We start from the raw sequence: 12,688 nt of genomic DNA, 5'->3' as shown, positions 1-12,688 counted from the left end.
CTACAGGACTTAACTTCCCAGTCACATACCGGAGGCCCTGCAGGAGCTGACCCTTACTTCCCTCTGAGGTCTTACCTCTCACTCCCACACCTCTCTCCTGGACACTGAACTTTTTGGTTACTCCGATAGCCCCGGCCTTTGCTCAAGTCATTTCCCTTCCTCAGCTACAGCTGCCCCGCCCCTAGATTGGGTCAAAGGCTCTCCCCATCCCCCGCCCTGGGTTTCCTCCCCAGGGAGCAGGGTTGAGAGGAGGTCTCCAAGGCCTGGGGAAATCCCTTTACTGTGGAAGGCCTCTGTCCCTGACTCGGGCCCCAAGAGTAGGACTCCGGTCCTCGCCGAGTTGGACGCGAGAGGGGGCGGGGCATGGGCGTCCGGCCCCGCCCCGCCCCCGCCTCCCGCAATGGGGACCCGGCCGGGCTCAGCTGATGCCTCACTTCACGTGACGCGGGCTCTGGGCGAACATGGCGGCGGCCACCGGGTGAGTGCTGCTCGCGTCCCTGGCCGTTGGCCGGGGGCGCGGAGAGGGGGCCTGGGTCTCCGGGCTGATAGCCCCTGCCGGCGGCCCGCGGCCCGGCTGGTCGTGCTGTGTGGCCGCGGGCAGCGCGCTTCGTAGCGTGGGGCGGGCATCCGAGCGCGCTCCGAGTCAGGGGCAGCTGAGCTCCCCTCTCCGCTGCCCGGTGGTCCTCGGGGCCATCCTGGCGCTCAGGCCCCACCAGCGCGCGTGGCCGAGGTGGGGGCTCGGACCTGCAGGCGCGTTCACGGCCACGCCTCTCAGATGGGCAGACGCGTTGCTGGTTGCCGGGGAAGGAGCGCTCCCCGGAGGAGGCGGTTTCTGAGAAGGGCTCGGAATCCCTTCCCCAGCGGGGCACTTCCCCACTTCCTTCAGGGCCCAAACGTCACCTCAGAGAAGCCTTCCCTCTGTACCTGTCCTACGTTTTGTAGTCCTTATCACCATCTGATAAACTATATAGTGCTGTTATTTTACTTGTTTCTTGTCTTCTCATTTGGGATGTAAGGTCAGGGTCTTTCTCTCGTTCACTCCTGGGCCTCACTGGTAAGTGCCTTGCACAGAGTAGGCGCTTCCAGAGTCCTGCTGCATGAAAGAATGGGTGAATAGTTTTGGTGGCAGGAAGTGTGGACAGATGGGTTCACCGAAGCGTTGGGGAAAGTGCCCTGGAGGAGGGAACATCTGAGCAAAGAGTGAGTGACAAAGGTTGAGAGTTAAGACTGTGCTGGGGATGGGGGAGAGTGGGGTGCATCCTTGTGCTGGAGGGTGTGGTGTTCCAGTTGACTTGTCCAGACTTTGTCCTGAGGGGCTGAAGCCATCCACGGGTTTTAATCTAATCAGACGTGCTCTTTGGACAGTTGCTTCCCTGGGTTGTGTGTGAGTTCAAGGGGAGGCCCAGTGATGGGTATGACTTATGGGCATGGTGGTGCTGGGGGCTAGGAGGGAAAGTGGTAGAGAGGGGCACTGCTCCAGATGCCAGGCTGGGGACTGGGATTAGAATGATGGAAGCAGTGGGCTGACTGCATTTCTCTTTTGGGGAGGTGGGAAGATTGGAAACAGAACAGGGTTGAGAGAGCTTAGGACATAGAGATCAAACCTTTAGCGGGCACCTGCTGTATTTCAGGATCAGTACTGGGCCTACCCTTAGGTGCTCACAGGCCACTGGGGCAGAAGCACACACGGCGCATGCCGTCCACCTGTCTGCCTCTGGTCTTGGTGTGCTCCATGGAAGGGCATGGATCCTGAGCTCAGGGGAGAGTGTGGGTAGACTTCAATTCCTGGATGACATGTGTGCCAGTCCTTGGGTGCCCCTCAGGCAGAGACAGAGAGAAAGACAGCCATTTGGAGTCAGGACCAAGCCTGGAAAGGGGCAGAGAGAGCAAGAGGTATAGGCCAGTGCCCAGATAAAGGTCTGTTGTCTTTATATCTGGGCCAGCCAGGTGGTCACAGAGAGTTCCAGGGGCTTCATTTGGGTTCAGGGCTCCATACTGGCCTCCTGCTCTCCTGAAGGCACAGAGGAGCCAGGCTCCTTGTTTGGATTGGGGTGAGCCTGGACCTGGCTCAAATCCTGGAAGGACGGTTCTTCCAGCAAAGTTGATCCTCTGGAGCCAAGGGGGGAGGCAAGAGGAGGAGACACAGAGTGACAGAATTCTTGGAGAGGTACACTACACTATTGGAGATGTGGGTGGCGAGGGGGACAGAATTCTGCATAGGATGAAGAAACTCTTTTAATTTTTTTTTTTTTTTTTTTTTAACTGAAAGGCTCCCAGGGAACTGCTCCACAAAGGGTCTTTGCCAACAAGGAAATGCAGGTGAACTGCCCTGGGTGTGAACCCATTGGGTCATAGGTCATAATAAAGTCAGCATTTTTCGGGAGAGAAAGTAAAGTGAGGAGTCAAGTTCAGGATCAGAGCCTGTCCCCACCCTGATGTGAACCTTGCGCTCCTGGGGAAGAGGTGTCAGGCCGACCCTGGTGGATGGGTAAGGGTGGGTCTGTTAGAGTCAGGCTGGCCGCTGAGTGCCCCTTTGCCCTCTCCAGCCCCTTTCCAGGCTTGGTCCTGACTCCATATGGCTGTCTTTCTCTCTGTCTCTGTGTGTGCTTAGCGCCGCCGCGCCCCCGACCCTTCCAGCCAGAGTGAGTGGGTTGCCCTTGCTGATAGTCAGCTAGTGGGTTTGATGCCTGGCCCAACCCGGAGGCTGAGGGTGAGGAAGCAGGAGGTGCTCAGCTGGCCTTTCTTGCTGGGAGCTTAGCAGCGGGGCCCCCTCTAGAAGCGGCATCACATTCTGGTGCAGGGACCTCGTCCTTGTCTGTGCCATGGACCCCTTGTGTATTGGGGAGGCCTGGGCCCTGTCTCAACATGATGCTTTTAAATGCATAAAAGAAAACATGGAGGATTACAAGGAAAACCGATTGTATTAAAATACAGTTATCAAAATGTTAGTAAATTTACAGTATTGTGATAGATGTTATTAACCCATTAAGTTATAAAAGCAGCAGGCTTAATAACCACCTTAGTTTTGAAGCAGTGGTGAACAAGAGTGACATTTTGAGCTACTGTGACATCAGTAACCTGATAGGAAAATGCCTGTGATTGTTCTTGGTGACAGGTTCATACATTGTTGATACTCTGAATCGGAAAATGCATATTGGGATGAAGGTTCGAGCCCATAAAAATATCATTTTTTCCCATCCAAGTAGATGGAATCCCTCAGTTCTATGTGTGAATTCCCACGGGCCTTGGGTGCGAGCCCTGCATGTGACCATAGGAGAGGAGGGGGTGCTCAGCCCTGGTTTGGGGGGGACAGGAATGGATTGCAGGGGCAGCAACATCACACTTTCCCTGAGGCCAGCCCCTCTCCCGGTCACCAGCTGCTGCCTGGGCCCTGGCGGTTTGTAGGGCTGGGCTGGCTTTGGGGTGGGACGGGGGGCTGGAGCTTGAGCTCTGGGTCTCCCTGGTGCCCAGAGCCGGTCTGCCAGCCCCTGCTGTCTTCCTCGGCCATTGCCTTATTTATGCCGGCACTTGGGGATGACCTGGCTTTTGCCTTCTACATTCTGGATGTCGGCGAGCCCAGTGGAAAGCAGGTGGAGATGTTTTATTGGTGCTGCTTCTGCTGAGCTTGCAGGAAGTCACTTTCACTGGCTCTGGGCCCAATCTTTTCTCACAGGATTGGCTTACACCAGGAGAAATCAAAGGGTGCATCTCTATGAACCTTGATTCTGGGGGTGCCCTGCCATAAGGAGTGACCGCAGCTTATCGGCCTGCCTGCACTGCTCTTCTGTGTTGTGGCTGAGCCTACAGGGGCCTGGGCAGTAGGGCAGATTTTCTTCATGGTAGTGGCTGACACTCCCAGAGAGGATTCTTAGCAAGTTTCCTGTTTTGATCTGGGCTGCTTGGCCCGTGGGCCAGAAGGTCACAGTCCAGGTGCCCTGAGACATGGAGGCCTCTCAGAAGGTTCTGGGCAAGTGGAAGCCCAGCCCTTGTGAGAGCCCTCCTAGTGGGGGCATGGTGGCAGGCCAGGGGAGCTGGTGTCTGGTGTGTTTAAGGAGAGAGGGTCAGGGAGAGGGGTGAGGAGTGGTGGGGGGCGAGGTGGGCAGGGCTAGGGGTGGGTGCGGGTTGGAATCGGGCCCTTGCAGCCAGTTGGCTACGGAGTCTGCAGGCATCTGGCAGGTTTGGCCAGAGCCACCTGCTGTGGTGCCTTGGCCCCTCCACCCCTGGGGAGTGTGCGGTGACAAGGTTCTCCCCGGGCCACCCCCTCCATGGACTTTGCTGAGTGAGGGCAAAACCGCGGGGATGCTGGGGGCTGCACTTTCGGTTCCTGCGTACACGGCCAGCTGGACGCAGGGACGCAGGCATGTTTATGAGCTGCCACCTCTGCCCTTTGATCTTTGGAGCTGAGCGCAGCAGAAAAGGGGCCCAGCCCCAAAGGAGTGCTGGCCCCTGTCCAGCCTCTCTGGGAGGGTGAGTGGCAGCCCATGTCCAGGGACCCGGGCGTTCTGGTCCCACAGATGTACATGGGGTGTGTGTGAGCCGTCCACCCTTTCTGGCCAGGCTGGGCCCCAGGGTTCAGCTTCCTGCTGCACTGGAGCTGATGTGGCAATTTCTGGCCAGCACAGCTGTGTGGGTGACCCCACATTGTGACAGTTGTCCACTCAGCAAGTATTTATCCAGTACATGCCATGTGCCGAGCAGAGTGCTAGGCACCGGGGCAGCAGTGACCAGAGCAGAACCAGATCTGTGTCCGTGGGCTTGACAGTCTTGTGTGCGGAGGCAGCCCCTGCAGTGAGCACCAGCGAACACAGGTTGTGTCTATGTTAGAAGGTGTTTGTGTCACTTCGGCCAGGGACCTGCCAGAGCCTCACTTGAAGGGGTGATGAGAGTTTACCGCAGGGTCAGTTTACAGTGCTGCGGGCAGGTTCAGGGGACCTCGGAGAGAAGAGGCAGCAAGCTGGCCAGGAGCCAGTGAAGGCGGTGCTGGGAGAAGGGAGGCCTGGGAGCTGTGGCCCTGAGGGGTGGGTCCACCAGCTGTCAGGTTCCAGGTTCCACCAGGGAGGGAGCAAGGAATGGATTCCCTGTCGTCCCTCCACCCTCTGGTCTCCTGCCCTGCCTCCCAGTGGCTAAATCACCTGGAGCCTTATTGAAGTGCTGGGGGGCCTGACCGGAGAGCCCGGGGCCTGCTTGACAGGAGGTGAGGTCCCTGCCCTCCTAAGGTTACATTTTCCCTGGGGGAACCAGGAGCAGGTAATAAATGACGTTATGCAGTACTGTGTGCCCTAGAGCGGAGTGAAGGGAACAGGGGATAAGGTTGGGACAGAGTACTGGTAAGCGTCTGGGGAGAGCGGCCATTTCTGCAGAGACGTAGATAAAGAGCTGGGATGCCCCTGCAGGCAAAGGTTAGATCCCCTCAGTGCCCGGTAGCTATCTTCCAAGTGCACTTGACAGCTGAGGGCAGCAGGCAGGGGAGGGTCTGCACAGATCTGCATTGTATTGGGTCCTTCTAGGTGGGTACAGAAGAGGTTGTGGGGGGAAGCTAGGACCAAAGAGATCCTGGAGGGTTCCCTGTGATTGTCCAGGCCGGAGATGGGGATCCCCCAGCTGGAGGAGGCGCTCAGGAGGGAGGGAGCCTGAGCATGGCTGGGGGCTGTGGAAAGAGTGGTCCCTAGGGTCCTCGGTGCCCAGAGGCTGGGTGAGGAGTGGGAAGCCAGTGTGGATGGGGAGTGTGGGGGTCACTGGGGCCTGGCAGGGGCTCAAGTGCGGGAAGGGGTGGGCCGAAGCGCAAGGTGGCGATTGAGGAGAGCATGGGCTGCTGGGGCACCAGAACATCAGGCTTGAGCGACTCTGCAGAGATTACTTTCTTAAAGGGTAGTGAGAAATCAACTCCTGGAAGTGTGTGGCAGTCAAGGAAAGCATTTTTGTTTATTATGAGGGTGAGGTTCCTGTCCGTTGGAGGTGAGGAGTGAACCGTGATGCTGGAGCGACCTGGGAATAGACATGGGATGCAGGGTGCGGAAGCAGGCAGGCCTTGGGGGGTGGGTGCCCGGTAAGCTGTTTTCTTGGTGTAAAGGAGACTGGGGTGGGGAGAGATGCCCACCTGCTCTCCGGTAACATCTGTCCTCTAGGACGGCACTCCTATGGCTGCCACTGCCTGGTCCATCTCACCATGGTCCCCTTAGCACAGACTCGCTTCAGGTCCTGATACTAGGTGTCCTGTCCTGGGCTGCCGGGTCTGAGAGAAGACAGCATCATGTAGGCTTGAGGGCAGGGATCCCATGTTGTCTGGGCCAGATCAAAGATCACAGATCCTTCTTGCATGGATGGTAAGTTCCTTGAGACCATTGCAGGCTTTCCCTCCAGGGGCCTGACTTGCCCACTGGTGAAGCAGAAGCAGCTTTCTGTCATCCCCACTCTGGGTCCAGGGCTTGGGGACAGTTGAGGAGAATGGGGTCTACGAGGCCCTGGCAGCCCAGGGAGGGGCTATTTCTGGGCTAAGCAGGTTGAGCTTGGGTGAGGGGGGGTCCCCCAGCAGGCTTGGCCCTCTGGTCACCTCAGGCTACAGGCGGTGGATGGGCTTGGTGGCGCTAACAGGAGCCCATGTGGCGACTTTTGCTTATGTCTTTGCAGACCCTCGTTCTGGCTGGGGAATGAGACCCTGAAGGTGCCCCTGGCGCTCTTCGCCCTGAACAGGCAACGCCTGTGTGAGCGGCTGCGCAAGAACCCGGCCGTGCAGGCCGGCGCCGTTGTGCTGCTGCAGGGCGGGGAGGACACCCAGCGCTACTGCACTGACACCGGCATCCTCTTCCGCCAGGTGAGCCTGCCTTCCTGCCTTCCTGCACCTTCAGCTGCGCCCCAGGCCTCTGGTGGTCTGTCCACCCTCCCCCAGCATCGGACTTGGTGGGCCTTGGGAAGCTTTACCCGCAAGGGGACCCTGGAGAGGCTCTCAGAGGGCAGGCCAAGGCCTGGCACCTGGGGAGCCCTGACTCTGGAGGGGTAGAGCCCTCCTAGCTGTGGATGGGGGAGGAGCTGATGCCAGCCAGTCTCAGCTCTTAGTCAGAATACAGAAAAATGACATTCCTGGGGGAGCAAGCAGGCAGGAAGTCTTCATGGAAGAGGCGGTATTTGGAATGGGCTCTGAAGGCCAGGATGAATTCTCACGAGTGTGTTTGAGAGTGGGTGTTGCAGGCTTGGGGGGTGGTGTCCACAGGAGTGAGTGGTAAGGGGGTGGGCTGGGCAGAGGTGCAGATGGGAAGGCCTGACTTCCTGGGGCCAGATTCTGCCTGCAGCAGGAAAGACACGGGCCACAGCGGACCGGGAGGAGACATGGGAATGGGGTGCTGGGCAGGAGTGGGAGGCCCTCACATTCATCCCAGCTTGGCCATTGTTGTCTCTGTGACCCTCCCTGGGCTTCAGTGTCCTTGCCCGGGAAGTAGACTAGGGATGCCTTGAGGTTCTGGAACCCTGTGTGGTAGAGGGTGGCTTAGCTGCTAGAAGCCAGCCCAGATGTGGTGGCCTTGGCTGAGAATCGTAGGCATCATTCAGTTTCCAGGAGCAGGAGCAAGGACCCTCAACAGAGGAACTCACCCAGAAAACCAGAGAGGCCCTGAGCTGGCTCCACTCTCATTGATCCCAGCTCTGCACCCACTTTACAGATGGTGAAACCGAGCCTCAGAGAGGAGCCGGCATTGCCAGAGGGGGAGCTGGCATTATTTAGAATCCCAACTCTGGACTCTAAGGATAGGGCTCTGCTCCCTGCCATGCCCAGAGCTGGTGGGGTTCTACCCTGGGAATTCTGTATCCTCCTTGGGGGCAGCAGAGCCTCGGGGACATGGCCGTCTGGCATCCAGGCCAGGAGGAGGCAGGGAAATGTGAAGGGGACCCAACTGTGGAGGGGCAGCAAGATGTGGCCTCCACAGAGGGCTGTGTTGTCATCCCCCATAGGGCACAAACGGGCTGTCAGCTGCTGAGAGTGATTGCAGTGAATTTTGCCGAAAGTGGCTCCCCCTGGAAAGTTTCCCTATGCCACATTCTTGCAGCTGCAAGCTTATAGTCCCCTGGTTTCTAGAGACGTGGAGGTCTCAGTAAGTCTTTTCTGACTAGTCTTGATGCTTCCCGAAGTTTACGTATTCTGTGGTTTAAAAAGCGATCTCCTAAATTCAGCCCTTGGCTGCCTTACTGCTGTTATGCAAGGTTAATTTTAGAAGAGATCCTCCTCCGCTTCATACCTTTATAAGATTATTTGAGCTCAGTGTTTATTGCTAAACACTGAAGTCATCAGCTGCCCCAGGGGTGGGAGAAGGAAGGAAGAAGTTCTAAATGGAAGAATCCATTTCCGTGCAGATGTCTGGCCTGAGTGTCTAAGTCAAGGTGGTGTCTTGCCTACCTTCGGGTATGGGGGCAGCAGAGAGGCTCAGGTAGGGCTGTGCCGGGCCTGTGGTTTGCATGGGCACCCCTGTCCTAGTGTGCCCTGGGGTGCCCAGCCAGGGGCCTAAGGGGTGTGGGCAGAGAGGGGGTTGTGGGTGGGGCTTGGGCACACGCTGGACCGGGCATCCTCAGAGGAGGCTCAGAGCAGGGTGGGAGGAGCCAGCCAGGCTGCCCCACGCCAAATCCTGGAAGGGGTTGATGGACAGCCCACTGCTGGCATGGGGTGGGGGAGGCAGAGTGCACAGGTGGGGAACTAGATGAGGCTGGGAGGCAGGCTTTGAGAGCTAGGGGGCTTGAGCTGACTTGGGTGCTTGGTCTGACACCCAGTCTCTCTCCTTGTGCCTCATGTTTTTGTTCTGCTGACCCGGTAATCAAGGTCCTTGTTCCCATCACAGGAGTCTTTCTTTCACTGGGCATTCGGTGTCACTGATCCAGGCTGCTACGGCACGATTGATGTCGGCACTGGGAAGTCGACCCTGTTTGTGCCCAGGCTTCCTGCCAGCTATGCCACCTGGATGGGAAAGTAAGGAGCAATCCGGGCCTGTAACTGGGCCTGCTGACCATTGAGAGTGGGGGGGGGGCGTGGCTTGTGGGGGCAAGGAGGGAAGGAGAAGGGGTAGGTGGGGCCATGTCTGTGGTGGCGTCCATTGATCGCCTGCTCAGGGGCAGAGGGTCAGAGCCGCAGCCACAGATTATGGTCATGTTTGTGTGGGGGTACACACACACAAAAAAAATTTCAAGATTTGTTAATCTTGAAATTTTGGATTCACAGCTTTGTCAAAATGCCAGAGGCTTTGGTCCCAGTGGGCCATCCCTCCTGCGTGGCATCAGCGGCAGGTGGCCCCACCTTGGGTGTCATGGGGTTTGGCTTGGGTCAAAGAGGGCAGCCTGGGACCCTCCTCCAAGGCCCATCTCTCATGGGGCATTGCTGGATGCGTGCTGTGTGCCTGTTTCTGGCTCTGTCTCAGGATGTCCTGCCTCATTCAGCTTACCTGTGAGACAGGACGGTGGCTCTAGGATTGTGCTGTGGGAGGAGTGTGGCATGGGGGGCCTGGGATGTGCTTGGAGGCATCCTCCCCATCGTCCACTGCACCTGCCAGCTCCAGGGCTCTTGGCCGTGTCTGCCCCTCATGGGAGCCATCCTGCCTGCTGCGACGTGCCTAGGCAGAAGCCATATTTAACCACGGCTGCTCGAGGCCCTTGGGATCCTGGTAAATGTTCCTCACCTTCGGTGTGTCATTTCTGCCTGGAGAATGATTCTTCCGGGCTAATGTCTAAATTGCAGCCCTTGCTGCCTGGAGTCCCTCAGCCCCCCTTACCAGGGCCTGTGGCTACTTTAGGGACCTATTCCGTGCAGAGGGCCAGACTAGGGCCTCCCCCCCCGATCCCTTGAGTGCAAACTCCAGAGCCCCCTTTGTTGGCCTGAGAGGTACCTCTTCTGTTGTCTTGGGGCAAGGGGTTCAGGCTCACAAGGTGATAACAGTTCTGCTTTGAGGCCTTCCGGCCATGGGCCATCGGCTTCACCGTGAAGACAGCTTGAAGCAGAACTGACAGCAGAAGAGAAGTGGGCTGTGCTTCCCCTGGGTGTGTTTTCCTGTTTGGCCCTGGGGAAGGAGGGTGGGAAGTGGGCATGCCTGACCCAGCTGGCCATTGGAGGGCATGCTGGGCACCTAGGTTTTGGCCTTCTCAGAGGCCCTGGGGCAGGTAGATGAAACAGGTCCCTGCTGTAATGAGCAGGTCTCCACAGCCTTCATGCCTGCGTGAGGGCGAACACTAGAAGGTTGTGCTGCCTTCTTCCCGAGGGACGGGGCGGTGTGTTGGACAAGGTGAGCCCAGTGAGAGCCCCCAGAGGCTCCACACCACCCAGCCCTGGGTAAGGGTAAGAAGTGGGGTGCAGAATGGGAGGCTGGTCACCGCAGGTGTCTGCTCTGTCCTCCTGCCCTCTCTGCCCACTTTACCGTGGAGTCTTTTACCTGCAGAGACACTGGCCTCAGGCTTGGCCCTGGCAGGCCCTCCTCAGTGCATTTTTCTGGGACCCTTCTCCTGCAGGCCTGAAGATATGGGTGCTCATAGGGTGGTTTCATCCCCCCCAGCTCTTGCCCCCCGTCCTGTGGTAGCCCTGACGGTCAGCCTTTATCATCTTCCTGGTTGAATCCTTATGGCTTCTCTGCTTTAAAAAGGCACAGGTTCAGGATGGTGGCATGGCCTGTGCAGGTCACATGGGTCAGTCTTGCTGGAGGCTGGCTGGCTGGCGGGCATGGCCTCTTCCCAGAGAAGCTCTTGTCACTGTTGGGACCTCTGGTTCCTTATCTGTGGGACAGTGACAAGGCTGCTTGTGAGGCACCACCGGGGCTGTCATCATAGTGATGGGCACTGCAGGGATGGCTCACTCTGTGACACTGAAAGGTGGTGGTAAAGATGCCAGGGACAGGCAGCTTGTAATGTCCAAAAATGGCCCCAGCAACATTTGTGGCCATTCCCGATGGAGAGGTAGATTCCCCCCAACCCCCACCGCTCCCCCTGGGTTGGGACTTGGTGACTTGATGCATGAATGTGGCAGGGTCATCCTGTGGCTAGAACCCTGATTCTTTTTTATTTTTTTAAGTTTTTATTTATTTATTTGACCGAGAGAGAGGGAGAGAGAGATCATAAGTAGGCAGAGAAGCAGGCAGAGAGGAGGAGGGGGAAATAGGCCCCCTGCTGAGCAGACTTAGGTGGGCCTCGATCCCAGGACCCTGAGATCATGACCTGAGCTGAAGGCAGAGGCTTAACCTACTGAGCCACCCAGGTGCCCCTAGACCCCTGATTCTTGCTCATGGGACACCTGTCCCTGAACCCAGCTGCCATACTGTGAGGAAGCCCACACTTGCCCATGTAGGGGGACCTCGTGGATGGGAGCAGGGGCCCAGCTGACAGCCAGACCACCCACCAGAGTAGGTGACTCCAAGCCCCAGCCTTTGATTCCTCTTGCTGAGGTCCCAGACCTCTTAGAGCAGAAATAAGCTGTCCTTTCTGGGCTCTGTTCCAAGTCCGGACCTTTTGAGTCCTCGAACATGAAGAATGTCAGTATGGTTTGCCCCAAAACCCTGGTAACTGGTACAGCTGTGATGAGGAGTTTCCTGGTGAGAGTATATAGGTCTGGTCTCCATAAGAGAATTCTTCCAGAGCCCTTCCTGCACGCTCGGTGATCATAGAGCTGTGGTCTCTGCCCTGCTTGCTAGTGGCATGTTCCAGAAATAGCTGGGGCTCCAGAGCATGGGCAGCACCCGTGGTTTTGACCTGGCTGCCCTCTGAGCTGCCCCGTGGCCCTGTCTGCTGGCTCTGAGGGTGCCAGTCCTGCGGGCAGAGGGGCTCCACAGCAGCCAAAGAGGGGCTCCATGTGGCATGGGTAGAGGGATAGGAGAGGGTCTGAGCAGGGCCTTGCTGGACTTTCTACCTGCAGATGGTGTGGGGAGGCTCCAAGCGCATCTTCCCTCTGTCTGCTGCTTTGTCTTGTGTCAGGTCGGGAGTGCCTGTCCTGGAGAGTGGACTTCCTCCAGGGCTGTGGGCGGAGAGGCCTTTCCCTGCCTTGGGGACTCCACCATCCAGTGGGAAAATCTGAGCAAATCTCACCATGTTTCCCCACAGCCACCATCTGGGGAGCCAAATGGCACTTGACTGGAGTGTTTAAAACCCAGGACCTGATTGGTCAGGGAACAGCTGTTAGCAGTTGGCTCTTCTGAAGCGCAATCCTCAGTAATACAGGAATATTATTCTGTGCTTTGACAGTGGCTGGTTTTCAGGGCCGCTCTTACAAGTTTTCCTCCAGGGGCACCTGGGCGGCTCAGTTGAGCGTCTGACTCCTGGTTTCGGCTCAGGTCATGATCTCAGGGTGGTAAGACGGAACCCTGTGTCACGCTCTGTGCTGAGTGGGCAATCTGCTTGAGATTCTCTCTCTCTGTCCCCCTTCCCCTGCTCGTGCACACACACACACACACACACACACACACACACACTCTCTCTCTCTCTCTCTCTCTCTCTCAAATAAATAAATAAATCTCCACCAAAAAAAGTTCTCCTTTAGTCTGGCCCTGCTTTTGCTGAGCCAGCTGATTGTGTAAGTGCGGACCTAAAGGCTCGCGTGACCTCTGAGTGTAGAGAAGGGTCTGCAGTGTGGGTCTCCCCTTTGGAGAGGCTCCGTGCTGGGCAGGCCAGAATGAGCAGGTCGGTCCCTTCCGGCTGCACAGCAGAGAGCTGGACCCTGGCCTCCTGCAGACCTGGCTCC

At 57.5% G+C, this 12,688-nt stretch overlaps 1 protein-coding gene across 1 annotated transcript in view; it reads left to right on the top strand.

The window, feature by feature from the left end:
* The first annotated feature begins 332 nt into the window (after nucleotides 1–332).
* The window catches only part of PEPD (peptidase D), a 108,656-nt gene continuing 96,300 nt past the window's right edge, over nucleotides 333–12,688 (top strand). Inside the window, exons 1-3 of the mRNA XM_059153728.1 lie at nucleotides 333–478; nucleotides 6,628–6,811; nucleotides 8,820–8,947. Coding sequence (XP_059009711.1) covers nucleotides 462–478; nucleotides 6,628–6,811; nucleotides 8,820–8,947 — 329 coding nt within the window. The 5' untranslated portion in view covers nucleotides 333–461. The remainder of the gene's footprint in view (nucleotides 479–6,627; nucleotides 6,812–8,819; nucleotides 8,948–12,688) is intronic.

Source organism: Mustela lutreola, chromosome 16 (genome assembly GCF_030435805.1).
Source record: "Mustela lutreola isolate mMusLut2 chromosome 16, mMusLut2.pri, whole genome shotgun sequence".
In the NCBI taxonomy this organism is placed as follows: Eukaryota; Metazoa; Chordata; class Mammalia; order Carnivora; family Mustelidae; genus Mustela; species Mustela lutreola.
This window is presented reverse-complemented; position numbering and strand designations above follow the sequence as displayed.